The sequence below is a fragment of the Bison bison genome, unplaced genomic scaffold (genome assembly GCF_000754665.1).
Source record: "Bison bison bison isolate TAMUID 2011002044 unplaced genomic scaffold, Bison_UMD1.0 scf7180017864369, whole genome shotgun sequence".
NCBI classification, from domain to species: domain Eukaryota; kingdom Metazoa; phylum Chordata; class Mammalia; order Artiodactyla; family Bovidae; genus Bison; species Bison bison.
Genome location: NW_011494941.1, coordinates 1511406 through 1529471, shown reverse-complemented (window position 1 = coordinate 1529471; position 18066 = coordinate 1511406). Strand labels below are relative to the sequence as shown.

At 39.9% G+C, this 18066-nt stretch overlaps 1 protein-coding gene across 1 annotated transcript in view; it reads right to left on the bottom strand.

Annotated features, from left to right (window-relative positions):
* Positions 1-9456, bottom strand: part of C8A (complement component 8, alpha polypeptide) — a 71832-nt gene extending 62376 nt beyond the window's left edge. Inside the window, exon 1 of the mRNA XM_010855868.1 lies at positions 9265-9456. Coding sequence (XP_010854170.1) covers positions 9265-9341 — 77 coding nt within the window. The 5' untranslated portion in view covers positions 9342-9456. The remainder of the gene's footprint in view (positions 1-9264) is intronic.
* Positions 9457-18066: the final 8610 nt, after the last annotated feature.

The following is an 18066-nucleotide window of genomic DNA, read 5'->3' as shown; positions in this document are numbered from 1 at the left end:
AAGCCCTAAGCATCAGCCTGACATGCATGCTAGTTTCTTCTCTATAACCTTCTCAATCCCAGACATGCTCATCAAACCTCTTCATCTTCATCAAAAACAGATTGAATGCCCACTCTGTGGAGTGCCAGAGACTAGTGATATGCTTCCCACCTGCCTTTTTAGAGGGTGACATATCGGGCAAAAGGCCTAAAACCTGGAATTGAATGTGGCCATCTTAGCAATGTAGATCACAGAATAATTAATTAGCTACCCATCCCAGGTGAGAAGATCAGAAAGCCCAACCCCGATTACTTCCAGTGGGTCATCCTAATAAATTGGCTATGCTTATATTCAAGGCTGATTGTCACTAATTATACAACCTTGAGCCACTCCCATTCAGTTCCATGGAAATTTACCTCATGAAACAAGTATTGGAAATTTTACTTCCAAAGTGCTGAGTCTCCAGTGACCTCCATGTTGCTAAATTCAGTGGAAAGCTTTCTGGCTTGGTCTTAATTGCCCTCTGTTAACCAGAATTTCCTTCTTGAAATATTTCTTCTCTTGGACTTCTTCAGCACCAGACTTCCTTGCTCCCTTCTTACCTCTGTGGCCAGTTCTCTTTGATGTCCCTGAAAACTAGAATCCTTCAGGGTACAGTCTTGCCTTTTGGCTTTTCTCATTTTTGAGAAAGTAGGATCCATTTCCTGGGCCTCTCATACCATCTGTGGTAATGCCTCTAGACTGAGATCTTCAAGCTTGGAAATCTTGTCTTATTTATTCAATTGTCCCATTTTATATCTCCACAAGTGCCTCTCAGGCATGGTGAACTTAATGGCTCCACGTTTAAACCCTTAATTTTCTTCTTTTAACCTGTTCCTGTCTCAGTTTTATCCATGTCAGTAATTAGAACCACCCTAACACATGCTTGCTCAAGCCAGGTACCTAGCAGTGGTCTTTAATTCCTTTCATCCCCTCACACCCATATCCAGTCCTTTGGAAATGTCTGTCGGTTTTGCTTTCAAGATGTATCTCCAGTATCTTTCCCTCTGCCTATCTAGACTGCCTTGTCCTAATTTTAGACACCATTATCTCTCACCCAGATCATTGCTTGGCCTCCCATGGTCTGAGATGGTCCACTCAGTTTCCTTCAATCTTTGCTCTGCCCAGACACATTTTAAAATGAGAAATCAGATAATACCCTCCCTATAGAAGACATTCCATGTAATTTTTTGTTTGTTTTTCACTACACATAGACTAAAATCCAAATTCCTCATGAAGGTGCCAAAGGATCTCTGTGATCTGGCCCCTGACCACCTTTCTGACATCTTCTCGGGACACAATCCTCTGATCTCATGCTGTCCCCGTCCTGCAGGTCCTTGAACCTGACAAGCCGTTTCCCCTGGGGTTCCTAGTGTGTACTGACTTCTCCACTCTCCCTGCTCTTCACATGGTTTCTCCCTCCTCACTATCCTTCATCTCTCAGCTTAAATTTTAACCACCTCCACAGAGAACCCCCCACTTGCCTATTTTTAGATTGCTCTAGAGAAGGTAACAGGCAGGAAAGCCAGGGGTGTGCAAATGAGGAAATAGGCTGCACGTGTTAGACATTTTTTTATCTCTCTCTGTCTTAAGTGGCAGAAGGAAAAAGCTACAAGTTTTTTTCCCCCTTCTCTATACAAATTTGAAAAGGTGTCTTTTAAAATTCTATGTTGCCATAACACATACCTGATTCCACCTGAACTTAACTTTTCTCAAACATTGAGCTAACTAATGCATTTTTCTTATGGAAATGTTTTTCTTAAGGTATGTTAATGAACTATGTATTTACCCTAGACTCTGTCTTTAAGTTGGTTCCACCTAAGACTCAGAACCCACTTGACAAACCAGTATGTTTTACTCATACAGTTGTTCTCTTAATCTATGTTAATGAAACCATACATTTACTTGGAAATCTGCCTTTCTTCAAGATTCATGTCAATCATTTTATGGCCTGGGATGACTCACCTTGTGCCAATATTATCTCAAAATGCATGTTGCGGGTGGGGGATCTGGTGCCACTCTGAGTTTTGAGACATCTCCTTTCTCTAATTAACAGCTTGCTGATAGGTATATAACATACTGCTAAAGGCTAGCAGGGTGGCACTCTTTCTGCCCCCTTCTGATGTCTATGTCAGAAGCTTTGTCTATCTCTTTTATACTTTAATAAAACTTTATTACACAAAAGCTCTGAGCAATCAAGCTTTGTCCCTGGCCCTGGATTGAATTCCTCTCCTCTGGAGGTCAAGAATCCCAGCGTCCTTCATGGCTCAGCAACAGCCTTTCGCTCTGACATCCTCTATTAAAGGACCCTTTTTGTTTCCTTCATAGTATTTACCACAATTTTTACTGAAACGTTCAGTTTACATGTTTATTGACTGATTCCATCACTACACTGTAAATTCCATGAGAGGAAGGACATTATCTGTTTTGTTTGCTATGTACCATACCTCTTTTTTTTGTTTGTTTGTCTAGTTACTAAGTTGTGTTGGACTTTTGCGACCCCAAGGATTATAGCCAATGAGGCTCCTCTGTCCATGAGATTTTTCAGGCAAGAATACCGGAGAGGTTGCCATCTTCTTCTCCAGGGGATCTTCCCAATCCAGGGATAAAACCCAGATCTCCCTCATTGTGGGAAGATTCTTTACCACTGAGCCACCTGGGAAGCCCATAAGCATATCTGGAATATGTATTAAATGAATGAATGGAAAGAAATGAATGAATGAATGAGCAGCATCTACTGTGGTCCAGGTACACATAGAATTCCACACAGAACTTCTAGTTCTGACCCTTTTCCAGGTTCTCCTACAATATGCATAACACTCTTTCTTCCACATGGAATAATCACACCCCATCCATCTGCCCAGACTGTCCCAGTTCCATTAGGTCTCATTTCCTCCAGATGGTTTTCTGCATCCCACCGTGCATATTAAGTCTCATCAGTCATGTCTGACTCTTTGCAACCTTGTGGACTGCAGCCTGCCAGGCTCCTCTGTCCATGGGGATTCTCCAGGCAAGAATACTGAAGTGAGTTTTTGTGCCCTCTTCCAAGGGATCTTCCCAACCCAGGGATTGAACCTGGGTCTCCTGTTGCTCCTGCAGTTCAGCTGGATTCTACTGCTGAGCCACCAGAAAAGCCCACCTACCCTCTGCTAACATAATCCCACATATGTAGAACCTCCCACACTTTATGTCCACCCCTATACTGCAAATTCTGCAAGGGTAGGGGGTCATGACTCTATTGATCACTGTGGTCCCCTAGTGCTGAGCACAGTACCTGGCATACGGTGGGAATTCAATAAAAACTTTCATATGAATATATCATCTCATTCAATCTTATATAATTTAAATTTTATCAGACTCCTGTGGAATATTATATCTATTTTATAGATAAGTAAAACAGATTCAGAGGAAGATGAGATAATGTGCTTTAAAGTTATATTGATAGTAAGTGGTGAAGCAAGAATTCACACCAAGACTTTTTTTGACTCCTTTGAATGAAAATGAATGAATGAATAAATGAGCAAATGAATTTAAAAAAAAGTATCTACTGTGTTCCAGGTACACATAGAATTCCACATTGAACTATACATATTTAGAAAACATTCCAATATATACTAGAATAAATTCCATATTGGAAAACATTCCAACATATATTCCAATATGTATTGGAAGATTTTTAGAAAACATTTCAATTTATACTGTGAAGGATTGCTGACAAAAAGGAAATAAAGTAATAAGAGTAGTTTTCTAAAAGCTTACCATGTGTCAGCTTCTATGATCAGTGCTTTATGTGAACTCTTTTAACTCTTGACAAGCACTCATGAAATATGTATTATCTCTATAGATGAGAAAGTTAGCCTTGAAGGGTTTAAGCAACTTACCCAAGTTCCATAGCTACTAAGAGGTGAAGCCAGGATTTAAAACCAGGTTGATCGCACATCAAAGCCCACACCCAATGCTGCTTGAAGTACAGCTAGAGACTAGTTACCCCGAAAGAAATAAAGTGTCCATAGTAATGAGACTCATTTTGAGTCACATCGACTACTGCAGTGGTTTATATTAGCTGAAATTTCATGTAGCCTGAATACATATTGATTTCCAGTCATCTGGACAACTACAGAAAAAATTCACATGGCCCTGGCCCAGGACACTTTGGTGAATACTCTGATGCCCATGAAATAAAATAAAAAAGAGGAGAGTGATTGAAATTTCATTAGGCTCCACTGCCTATTTCATCTGTTTAGAGAAACAAACAGACCCATGTACTTATTCTGTATGTTTGAGATCTTCACTTGTATTTCTTTAACCCCCCGCCCCAAGGGACTTATGTTCATTCTTCACTGGTGGAAATGTTAGATTGGAAGTGGTATAAAAGCCTTTGGGTATCTTAATTCCAAATTAAATAAATTTTTTTTACCTTTTAAAAATATTTTTGGAGTATATTTGGTTTATAATATTGTGTTAGTTTCTGGTATATAGCAAATTAAGTCAGTTATACACATACATACATCCACTCTTTTTAGATTCTTTTCTCAATAGATCATTATAGAGTATTGAGTAGATTTCCCTGTGCCGTACTACAGATCCATATTAGTTATCTATTGTATATATAGTACTGTGTATATGTCAATCCCAATCTTTCAACTTATCCTCTCCCACTTACCCCCTCTGATAACTGTTAAGTTTGTTTTCTTACATCTGTGACTCTATTTCTGTTTTGTAAATAAGTTCATTTGTGCTATTTGTTTTAAATGTGGGTATTGTTGCTTTACCATATTGTATCAGTTTCTGCTATACAACAAAGTGAATCAGCTATATGTATATATATTCCCTCTTTCTTGGATCCGTCTCCCATCCACACCCCATCTCACCCATCTAGGTAAGTGGTATAATATGATGTTTATATTTCTCTGTCTGATTTATTTCACTCAGTATAACAATCTCTAGGTCCATCTGTGTTGCTGCAAATGCCATTATTTCATTCTTTTTATGTCTGAGTAATGTTCCATTGTCGGAGACGGCAATGGCACCCCACTCCAGTACTCTTGCCTGGAAAATCCCACGGTTGGAGGAGCCTGGAGGGCTGCAGTCCATGGCGTCGCTAAGAGTCAGACATGACTGAGCGACTTCACTTTCACTTTTCACTTTCATGCATTGGAGAAGGAAATGGCAACCCACTCCAGTGTTCTTGCCTGGCCATTGTATATATGTACCACATCTTTAGCCATTCCTCTGTCGATGGACATTTAGATTGCTTCCATGTCCTAGGTGTTGTAAACAATGCTTATCAAAATGGGTGCTCAGTTTTGAAAAGATTTTTTTTCTGATGGGTGAGGGTAGCAATAATGGTGTAATAATATCGATCTAGGAATTAGAAGGCCTGACTGTGCACTAGGAAGCTGTGTGACTTACATATGAAATTGCTTTGTTTCCTCTCTGGCCCTCAACTGCTGGGGATAATAATTACAACAATCTCAGAGGAAAATAATAAGGGTTGAATTTGTCAATACTCATAAAATGCCTAGAGAAAACAGTCTTATTGTTATTTAATATTCCACTTCTCTTTCTGGGACTCAGTTCCCTTATCTGTAACATGAGTAGATTCAATTTGATGTCAAAGTCCTTCCTAATTCTAAAGACACATGAAATAAAAGTGATGGAAGTCGCAAACAATGATTTTAAGAGAGTTATTTTAAGTATATTAAAGGGAATCATAAACATTATGAGAAGTAAAAGATGTCAAAAAAGTACCGAATGAAACTTTTAAAGCTGAAAAATTATAATAACCAAAATGAAAGAGTCATTGGATGGGCCAAAAAAAAAAAAAAAAGATTAAATATTGCAGAAGAAAAGATCAGTAAACTTGAAGATGTGATAGTATTTCCAAAATGAAACAGAGAAAAAATACTGCCAAAAACAATTTTTTAAAAAAGAAGAGAGCCTCAGGGCTCTGTAAGATAATATGAAGTAATAGACTATATCTACAGTCAGAAGGAGAGGAGAGAGTATGAGGCAGAAAACATATTTGAATTAATAAAGGCAAATTTCCCCCAAAATTTGATGTGAACTATAAATCCACAGAATCACACCAAGGCACATCATAATCAAACTGCTGGAAATCAATGATAAAATAGTTGAGTCCATTTTTTTTAAAAGTTTGACAACAAAGAATAACAAAGTAGACTTTTCCTCAAAGACTATACAAGCCAAAGATAATGGAGTGATATATTCAAAGTAATGTGGAAGGGAAAGACGGAACTTTTCATGTAGAATTTCATATTTGTCAAAGATATCCTTCAAAAAAGGCAAGATAAAGAGCTCTTCTGACTAATAAAAACGGGTCATTCTCTCACCAAGATTCATTCTGACCATAAGAAAGGTCAAAAGAAGTTATTCAGGAAAAATAATAATGGTATTAGAAGTGATATGATATTATTTGAAGGTAGGCTGTGATAAGTTAATGATGAATGTTGCAAAGCTTAGAGTAACAGCCAAAATAAATAAATGAAATAGAATTACTAATAAGTGATTTGGAATTAGAAAAAAAAATCCAAAAGAAGACAAAAAAGGAGAAAAACAGAAACAAAGAACAGATGGGACAAGTAGAAAACAAATAGAAAATTGGTAAACCCAAACCCATGAGTATCAGTAATTATATCTTATATAAGTGGTATAAATACTATGATTAAAAGACAGAGATTGTTAGACTCAATAATAAAGTAAGACCCGCCTATATGTTATCTGCATGAGTCATACTGCAAAATATAAAGAGTCAGATAAGTTAAAATATTGGGGGAAAAAATCACCATGCACAACCCAGGGATATGAAGGCCTTTTGTAATGATAAAGGGGCAAATCGTGGATAAACCTGTATATAGATAGATAAGAAGAGAGCTTCAAAATACATGAAGCAAACACTGACAGAACTAAAAGGAGAAACAGATAAATGCAAAATATAGTTGAGGATTGCAGCATCTTTCCCTCAGTAATTGTTAGACAAGGAGGTGAAACTTGAGCAGCTTTAACAACCAGCTTAATGACTTAAAACTGCACCAACAACAGATAAGAACACACTTTGAAGTGCCCGTGAAATATTCACTAAGAGCATATTCTTTGTCGTAAAACAAATCTCAGTAACTTAAAAGGATGGAAAAAATCTTTTAACTTTTTAAAGAAACACACATGCTGAAATATATCTTTTGTATAAAACACATAAAAGAGAGTCATGATTTTTGAGCTGAATATTATAATGTCTTTTCATCAACATTATCTTAAAATATTTTTTCTCAAGCAATTCCGTTTTTCTAAGTAATGGTGTAATAACACACAGGCAGTATTGTTTATAATAATGGTAAATATGAGCTTATAAAAGTAAATGTATGCCATTAAAAATGTAAATATATACCATCTGTTTTCAATGTTAGTGTTTATATAAGATTTTATTTGAGAAAAATAGTTATTTATTTTGCCATTGTTAAATTTTCTTAAAGTTTGAAATCACAGACTAATCCAAAAGATGCATACTAATTGGCACATTACAAATTTATTCTCATTTTTATCAACCATTGGAGAGAAGAAAATACCCCCAAAAATGACAATAACAGTCACAGAACACCCCTGGTAACAGCTGTCATTGAATGCTTATTAAGTACCAAGGGTCATTTTAAGTACTTTTATGCACTTAATTGTTCCTGTTACTTGCCTCCCACTTTACAGCCCAGAAAACTTAAATAACTTGCCTAAGATCACACAGATAGTACATGCTGGTGCCAGAATTTGAACCCAGTCAAGTTATTTCACCATGTAATTTTGCGTTTGCAAAGCCAGGGTCAGACACTCTGGCATTAGACACAAGACCTTTGATTTCCTACTTCAGCACTTTGCAACATATTTAATTGGTTCTCTTTTGCCTTGACTTCAAATTTGCCTCTTCACTGGTCTGTCTTATTTGATAAGTTCATCAAACATCAAGACTCTTTGTTCATTTTCAAAAAGGATTACAATGATAAGCTTTTATAATTAAGGGTATCTCAGCAGAGATTTCCTTTACCACAGTTCTCTGGCCTTTTATCTTCTAATTATTAGAGATGAATTTTCTGATTTTTCAAAATGGTATTTGCTTGAAATACAAGTTGCAAATTAACTGCTTGTAAAAATGCCTTTCCCCCTTCTGAACTGTTGTTAGTTAAAGGAAATCTCTCACTTAGCATTTAAAAGCAATAATGATTCAAAATTGAATCATCCAACAAGAATTTTAATAAAATAGCTCTAGTTGAAATTTTCAATGTTTAGGAGAGAGGGACTCCTTTAAAACTATCCCACAGGCAAAATAAGAGGCTCTTTAAGCACTACAAAATACTTGATGTTAAGATTAACAACAACAACAAAAAAAACACATGAAGCCAGTTTGGGATATTCAAGAAAAAGGAAAGCATAAAATGCAGCATACATAGATAAATATCTCATCCATTCATTACTCCATAGCAAAAGGTTGACTTTCTGGAATGAAATGACTCAGTATCTTTATAGTCTCTTGTGTTTACCAAGATAATTTTATATACTTTATCTAATTTTATCCTCCCCCAAACACTATGAGATGTGTATTCTTATACTTCACAAATGGACAAGCAGAAGTTAAATTGTTCAATATCATTCAAGAGAATTATCATTTATTAAGTTGAATATATTTTATATCCAGGATCTTATTTCATGTTCATTAAGCTAATGGTAGAACCGACCTGACAATGCAGGAGACAAAAGAGATTCAGGTTCGATCTCTGGGTTGGGAAGACCCCCTGGAGAAGGAAATGGCAACCCACACCAGTATTCTTGCCTGGAGAATTCCATGGACAGTAGAGTTTGGTGGGCTACAGTCCATGCGGTCGCAAAGACTTGGACACGCCTGAAGCAACTTAGCACAGAACTGTGCTAAGCAACTCTTACAGAAGAGGTATTATCATTTTCATTTGACCAGTTGAGAAACAAGTGAAAAGAGATTAGGCGATTTAGTCCAGATGACCCAGCTCCTAAGTCTTGGATTTGCACACAGGCCTATCTGACACCAAGTGAATGCTCTTTTTACTGACCTGGAGTCCTTCACTGAATTAGTAATAGCATGGAGTCCTTCACTGAATTAGTAATAACGTTCCATCCTATAACAGCCTGTTGCAAAAAAGACAGCAGCTCATTTCCCGGCTAAGTAACCCTTTAAACTGCAAATTTTGCAGAAGCTTTTGGCCAACTCACCAGTTCACCTTCTCCTGTATGGTTACCCCAGGCTGATAAGTCATCAAAAATAAGAGGAAAAAAGCAGCAGCAAACATCTCATCCAGGAGCTACCAACCTGTATTACCTAGAGAGTAATAAAACTACTCAGGGAGTTGGAATAAGAGACATCTACAGTCTGGGATCTATCTAATGTTTGAAACTAAAAAAAAAAAAAGACAACTCACTTGATTCTCATTCAAATATGGTTAATTACTTACTAGGGTATTGATTAGCCAACTTCCCTAAAATCCTACACACCAAAGGCTACTGCCCCTCAGATCTTTGGAAAAACAATATACACATGGTTGAGGAAAGGAGGATATTTATAATAACCGATATCAGCTGAGCAGAGGGATCTTATTTTCAGAATGAGGCAAAAACCAAACCAAGATATAGCTCCAGAATTCATGATCTTTTCAAGTAGCTCCTGGAATTTCTGAGGTCAGATCAATTTGTTTTATAAGATTGAAATAAGGCTAATACTGGCATTTCAACTCAGCCATAAACAGCCAGCAAAATACAGGAAATGCTACCGGTTACATGGGGAAGTTCTCCAATGTATTGCCAAACATCTGGGGTCTGAGAAATGTGGGTAATTGAATGGGCTTTCCACCTCTCATCCAGACATTGGGTATCATTACCATCTTGTTTTTATTTTTTACCTTTTTTTAAAAAAAAAATATTGGAGTATAGCCAGTTAACAATGTTGTGATAGTTTCAGGTAGACAGCAAAGGGATTCAGCCATATATATACATGTATCCATTCTTCCCCAAACTCCCCTCCCATACAGGCTGCCACGTAACATTGAGCAGAGTTCCCCTTGCTATACAGTAGGTCCTTGTTGGTTATCCATTTTACACATAGCAGTGTGTACATATTTATCCCCAACTCTCTAATTCTCCCTTCTCCCTATTCCTCCCCCTTGGCAACCATAAATTTATTCTCTAAGTCTGTGAGTCTGTTTGTGTTTTGTAAATAAGTTCATTTGAATCATTTCTTTTTTAGAGTCCACATATAAGTGTCATACAATATTTCTAGCATATTTGTGTCTTCAGGGAACCAGATGCCTTAAGTGGACATCTCCAGAAGCATCCTCTAGAATTGTAACAACAACCACACACTGGATTGATGACACCATGTCTACATACCTTCTCTCACTCGTCCAGACATAGTCATAAATCAATTACATACAGATGGTTAGATAGAAAGATAATAATTGAACGTGTGTCAGGCATTTCATTTGTCTTATTTTACTTAATTCTCACACTAAGTTTATGAGATGGAAATGATTCATTTCATTTTGCAGTTGAAGAAATGAAGATCCAGAGAAGTTAAGCTGTTCAGGAATAGACAACTGTCTTGATATCCTCAGCAATCATTAGATTCTATCATTAGCAGGATTGGCCAGTACTCTCATTATTGATCTCAAAATTATTTTTAAAAAATGTACTGAATAGCTTGCATGCCTAAGAAATCTGTACCTGGTTTAATTGTGGAGATTTAAACAAGGTCCTCGGTTGTTATTATTTCTAGTTCTTCAGAGATTAAGGTGCAGTTTGACAGAGGTGAATACCAATTATTCCAGGCCCTAGAAACCACACCCCGTCCCCCACCTGCCCAGTCTCTGATTTCTGTGTCTCTCTTCCTCCCTGTCTTTGTTTTGACTCCTGGGTCCTCTTGGCTGTAATTTTACAATCCTTCTGACCTATTTGGAAAACTCTGTTTTTTTACTTTTTCCTCAAGTAATCTAGCCATGACTAATACCTCATAATGCTTTTACTGACATGTGGATGTGATGGGAGGTGTTATATCTGGACACCCTAGGGGCAGCTCTGGGAGGCACGCCTGGAACCCACTTCTTTCCGCCAACTCCCTCGGTGCCTCTGTCTTCCCTCCAGGTCCATCCAAAGTCCAGAGTCTGAACCAGGTCATCAGCCCCCTGGGGCGTGTGGCTCAGATTTTCCTTCCACACTTCTGCAGCGATTCTCATGGGGAGCAGACCTCTCCCTACGACAGGGGTCTCAATGGCAATGACTTTGCCTCTCAGGGAATATTTGGAAATTTCCAGGGACTTTCATGGTTGTCACAACTTTGGAGGTTATGTGGCTGGCATCCCGTGGGTGCTAAGCATCCTACAGTGCAGAGGGCAGGTCCCCCAACAAAGAATTCTCTAGCCCCAGATGTCATAGTGCCAAGGTTGGGAAACACCACCAAAAGAATGGTCTGCCCTTCCCTGACCCCTGGAATCCTGGTGGATTAAGTTTCTTCTCCTTTTTGTATGCAGGTAATATTGTCTGTTTTGTTAGATCAGTTCCTTCTTGGCATTTCCCTGTGCAAGTCCCCTCAACCAGGACTTCAGTGGCACTCAGGATTCCTCCTTAACTTCAGGTAACCTCTCTCACATTCCACACCTCCAACTTGCTTCCTTAAATCCTATAATATTTTCCCTCCAGGCTTCTCTCCTTCACTTTCCCTTTGATCCATTTCAGGGCCTCGGCTGTCTCCTAAACTTGTCTAATAGACTCCTAGGGTGCCTCTGTTTCACCTCACTCCAACCCTCCCTATGCATTACAGCTGGATTTACCGTCAGGAAAGCTGGATCTGAAAACATCACTCTCCTGCTCAAAGACCTTCTGTGGCTCCTCCATTTTCCCCTGAGGTTAGAAGTCCAAATTCCTCCATAAAAGCCCAATCCATCTTTGCAACCTTATCAGCCACAACCCTCTAATTATCCTGCACATTACGGTCTAGGTTCCCCTCACCTTTCTCACACTTTCTCACTGCTGTGATCTTGCTCATGCTGCATCTGGACGACTTTTATCCATTATCTGCTACTCTTCAGCCAAGTGTTTTCTCAAATAGCAGGTCCATCATAGAGCCTTGGCTGATGGCCCCATCTGGAAGGTGTCTCCTTGTTATCTTTGAACCTCACAAATACATCACCAGCACTCTTCATTTTTGCCATATGTTATGTTCTTCCAACAGAGTGCTGTATATCTTGAGAATGAAGGTTTCTCGAGGGTAAATTCTGTCTGATTCTCCTTTGTTGTCGCCCTTATCACTGACCACTGAATCTTTCCTGAGAAATATTGAGTGATTGAGTGATTGACCAAAGGACTAAAAATACTTTATAATTTCATGGTAGTTTCAGGCATATTTTCTCATTTAGTCCTCAATATAATTTTGCAGATAAATGTCGTTATTCTGAAGAGAATCCTGAGAGTCAATGACACAATGATTAAGGTAGAAAACAGAACTAAGAGATACAGAGTACCACTTTCTGTGTTTTCTATAAATCTCCTTTAATGTATTTAATCTTTACATGATCTTGCAAGACCAGTAATAACAGTGTTGTTTTGCAAATGAGGATATTGAATTTCAGAGTAGTTAACTACTTTGCCTGCAGTTGCACAACTGGTGAGTCTCAGAGTCATGGGTTTATTTGTCCAGCTTTAAAAACTCAGATAGTTTTTGGTCTGGTCACACAATAACTAAAGCAATGTATCAGGGCTAACACCTGGGTCTTCTAGCTCCAAGTCCGGTTCTCTGTTTATTATGCCTTAGCTCAGAGAATGAATACCATTTTCAAAGGCAAAAAAGCAAAATAAAGTTAATGGAGAGAGGCTCACAGGATAGTATCAAGAGAGAAGCTAAATCAGATGGGATCATTCCCTGCCTCTGTGACTACATGTATGAGTGTGTGTGTGTGTGTGTGTGTGTGTATGTGTTGGAATGGGAGCAGGGCACTCATCTGTTTTCAGCCAAAATCTTCTAAGATGAATGGGAAATGCCAAAAATGTGTTAACTTTGCATATGTGGATTTCACCGTTAATTGTAGCATTCTGTTATCAGAGATAGATATTTATAAAGTATCATGCAGAGTAGACAGCAAGATGGCAGTTCATTTTGAAAACACATAACTTGTCTCAGGGAAATACTTTCCACTATCTAAATCAGCTTGTGAGTTATGGCCTCAGAATGGAGCATGTCCTGTGTCAGCCCAGACTCTCACTGCAGGGTGACAGCCAGGCCTGTGCTCTTTGATAAGCTGCAGAAACCCTAGGCCCATTCCCCTGTGCTGGGCCTGCAGGGTGCTCAATGCAGACAGATCAGAGTTCTGCAAAATGAATGCAAATAGAGGCAATTTGCTAGAATGGAAAGAGTGCAGCTGTAGGTCAGAAGACATTGACCTGTAATTGTTTCCTAACCTCAGTTTCTTTGTCTGTAAGGTGGGCAAAATAATAACTTCAGGATAGGATTGAAGAATTGTAGAGGAAATTAGAAAATATATCCTCAACTGGGAATTCTGAACATTAGTAACTTGTTTATTAAAACAATCCTTCCCCTTCTTTTTGCTCCTTCCCAATACCAGTTTATCTCCTTCATAGTGTGGAAGCTTTCATTTAAGAACCAAGGAAGGGGGGAAGTGGAAGAAAGGTGAGGCCTGGCAAAGAGAATGATGAAGGAGGATGAAATAAATGTGGGAGGTTCATGTCTCCAGGTATCTTGGGTTGTTGCAGGAAAATGGAGCATGAGAGAGTGGTCATGTCTCAGGTCTTGGGTGAGTCCCTGGGACAGGCTGCCAATGAGGGTTTTTAACTCCTCGCAGGAAATAATTCAAGAATGGGTCATGGGAAGCTGAAAGCAGGTTTACTGAGATACACGTTCCATAGGCAGAATGAGGTCTGTCTCAGAAGGTGAGATCAACCCAAGGGCTTAGAGTCATCTTGGAAAGTGAAGTGGCCCGAAATATTGGGAAGTTAATGTTTAGGGTCTGGGTAATTTTATAGCTTAATGAATGGGAGGATTTTTCAAACTATTTTCAGGAAGGGGCAGGGATTTCCAAAAGTTGGGCCACCATCCACTTTTTGACCTTTTAAGGCAAAGGAGAAGCCCCAACAAGAGGGTAGGAGGGGCACAATCATGTTTAAAATCAAATATCATACCTGCCAGAGATGCTCAGAGGGCACAAACAAAACCTCGTGCACACCAGGACCAAGGGAGAGGAGCAGTGACCTCACAAGAGACTGGGCCAGACCTGCCTGTGAGTGTCTCCAGTGGGGGCACAGGTCAGCAGTGGCCCGCCTTGGGGACAGGGGCTCTGGCTGCAGCAGACTTGGGAGGCACGGTGTGTGGCAAAAGTCCTCTTAGAGCAGGTCACCATTAGCCCCACCATAGAACCGCCGAGCAGACGACCCACAAACTAGAGAACAGTCATACCAAAGAAGTTCTCATACTGTTGCAAAAGTGCTAGGGCCCACAACAGACTTCCCAACCTGGGGATCTGGCAAAGGCACTGAAAACCCCCAGGGAATTTGACTTTGAAGGCAAGAGGGATTTGATTACAGAAGTTCCACTGCACTGAGGAAACAGACACTTGGAGGGCACAAACAAAACCTTTTGCACACCAGGACCCCGGAGAAAGGAGCAGTGACCCCACAAGCCTGAGCCAGACTTGCCTGTGAGCTTCCGAGTCTCCCTCAGAGGCGTGGTCAACAGTGGCCTGCTGCAGAGTCAGGGCAATGACTACAGCAGTCCTGGCAGCCTCAGCATGCTGGCATAAGTCCTTTTTGGCCTCAAACCAAACTTCAGGGAGGGAGCACAGCCCCACTCATCAGCAGAAAATTGGATTAAAGATTTACTAAACATGGCCTTGCCCACCAGAACAAGACCCAGTTTTCCCCACAGCCTGTCCTTCCCATCAGAAAGCTTCCACAAGGCTCTTGTCCTTATCCATCAGAGGGCAGACAGAATGAAAACCATAATCACAGAAAACTAACCAAACTGATCACATGGACCACAGCCTTGTCTAATTCAGTGGAACTATGAACCATGCCATGTAGGGCCTCCCAAGATGGATGGGTCATGGTGGAGAGTTCTGACAAAACATGGTTCACTGGAGTAGGGAATGGCAAATCACTTCAGCATTCTTGCCTTGAAAACCCCATGAACAGTATGAAAAGGCAGAAATATATGACATATAAAGATGAACTCCCCAGGTTGCTAGTTGCCCAGTATGCTAGTGGAGAAGAGTGGAGAAATAGCTCCAGAAGGAATGAAGAGGCTGAGCCAAAGTGGAAACAACACCCAGTTGTGGATGCAACTGGTGATGGAAGTAAAGTCTGATACTGTGAAGAACAATATTGTATAGGAACCTGGAATGTTAGGGCCATGAATCAAGGTAAATTGGAAGTGGTCAAACAGGAGATGGCAAGAGTGAATATCTACATTTTAGGGATCAGTGAACTAAAATGGACCAGAATGGGTGAATTTAATTCAGATGACCATTATATCTACTACTGTGGGCAAGAATCCCTTAGAAGAAATGGAGTAGCCCACATAGTCAACAGAAGGGTACGAAATGCAGTAATTGGGTCCAATCTCAAAAACAACAGTATGATCTTGGTTCGTTTCCAAGATAAACCATTCAATATCACAATAATCCAAGTCTAAGCCCCAGCCCTAATGCTGAAGACACTGAAGTTGAACAGTTCTATGAAGACCTACAAGACCTTATAGAACTAACACCAAAAAAAGATGTCCTCTTCATCATAGGGGACGGGAATGCAAAAGTAGGAAGTCAAGAGATACCTGGAATAACACGCAACTTTGGCCTTGGAGTACAAAATGAAGCAGGACAAAGTCTAACAGAGTTTTGCCAAGAGAGCAAACTAGTCATAGCAAACATCCTCTTCCAACAACACAAGAGACAACTTTACATATGGACATCACCAGATGGTCAGTATGGAAATCAGACTGATTATATTCTTTGCAGTTGAAGGTGGAGAAGCTCTATACAGTTAGCAAAAAAAAGACCAGGAGCTGACTGTGACTCTGATCATGAGCTCCGTATTGCAAAATTCAGACTTACATTGAAGAAAGTAGTGAAAACTACTAGACCATTCAGGTATAACCTAAACAAAATACCTTATGATTCTATAGTGGAAGTGACAAATAGATTCAAGAGATTAGATCTGATAGACAGAGTGCCTGAAGAACTATGGACAGAGGTTTGTAACATTGTACAAGAGGTGGTGATCAAAATCATCCCCAAGAAAAAAGAAATGCAAAACAGCAAAATGGTTGTCTGAGGAGGCCTTAAAAATAGCTGAGAAAAGAAGTAAAATGCAAAGGAGAAAAGGAAAGATATACCCATCTGCATGCAGAGTTCCAAAGAATAGCAAGGAGAGATAAGAAAGCCTTCCTAAGTGAACAGTGCAAAGAAATAGAGGAAAACAATAGAATGGGAATGACTAGAGATCTCTTCAAGAAAATTAGAGGTACCAAGGGAACATTTTATGCAAAGATGGCACAATGAAGGACAGAAACACTATGGACCTAACAGAAGCAGAAGATATTAAGAAGAGGTGGCAAGAATACACAGAAGAACTACACACAAAAAAAGATCTTAATGACCCAGATGACCATGATGGTGTAATTGCTCACCTGGAGCCAGATATCTTGGAATGTGAAGTCAAGTGGGCCTTAGGAAGCATCACTACAAACAAAGCTAGTGGAGGTGATGGAATTCCAGCTGAAAGTGCAAGTGAAAGTCACTCAGTCTCGTCTGACTCTTTGCGAACCCATGGCCTATACAGTCCATGGAATTCTCTAGGCCAATGGCACCCCACTCCAGTACTCTTGCCTGGAAAATCCCATGGACAGAGGAGCCTGGTAGGCTCCAGTCCATGGGGTCGCTAAGAGTCTGGCACGACTGAGCAACTTCACTTTCACTTATCACTTTCATGCATTGGAGAAGGAAATGGCAACCCACTCCAGTATTCTTGCCTGGAGAATCCCAGGGATGGAGGAGCCTGGTGGGCTGCCGTCTATGGAGTCTCACAGAGTCGGGCACAACTGAAGCGACTTAGCAGCAGCAGAGTACTGAAGTGTGTAGCCTTTCCCTTCTCCAGGGGATCCTCACAACCCAGGGATCAAACCCAGGTCTCCCACATTGCAGGCAGATTCTTAACCAGCTGAGCCATGAGAAAAGCCCAAGAATACTGGAGTGGGTAGCCTATTCCTTCTCCAGAGGATCTTCCCAACCCAGAAATCGAACCAGGGTCTCTGGCATTGCAGGCAGATTCTTTACCAGCTGAGCTATCAGGGAAGCCCTCCAGCTGAGCTATTTCAAATCCCGAAAGATGATGCTGTGAAGTGCTGCACTCAGTATTCCAGCAAATTTGGAAAACTCAGCAGTGGCCACAGGACTGGAAAATGTCAGCTTTTATTCCAATCCCAAAGAAGGGCAATGCCAAGGAATGTTCAAACTACTGCACAATTGCACTCATTTCATATGCTAGCAAAATAATCTCAAAATCCTCCAAGGTAATCTTCAACAGTATGTGAACTGAGAACTTTCAGATGTTCAAACTGGATTTAGAAAAGGCAGAGGAACCAGAGATCAAATTGCCAACATCTGTTGGAATATAGAAAAAGCAAGAAAATTCCCGAAAAACTCCTACTTCTGCTTCACTGACTATGCTAAAGCATTTGACTGTGTGGATCACAACAAACTGGAAAATTCTTCAAGAGATGGGAATACCAGGCCACCTTATCTGCCTCGTGAGAAGCCTGTATGCAGGTCAAGAAGCAACAGTTAGAACCTGACATGGAACAATGAACTGTTCCAAATTGGACAAGGAGTACATCAAGGCTGTATATCGTCACATTACTTATTTAACTTATATGCAGAGTACATCACGAGACATGCTGGGCTGGATGAAACACAAGCTGGAATCAAGATTGCTGGGAGAAATATCAATGACCTCAGATATGCA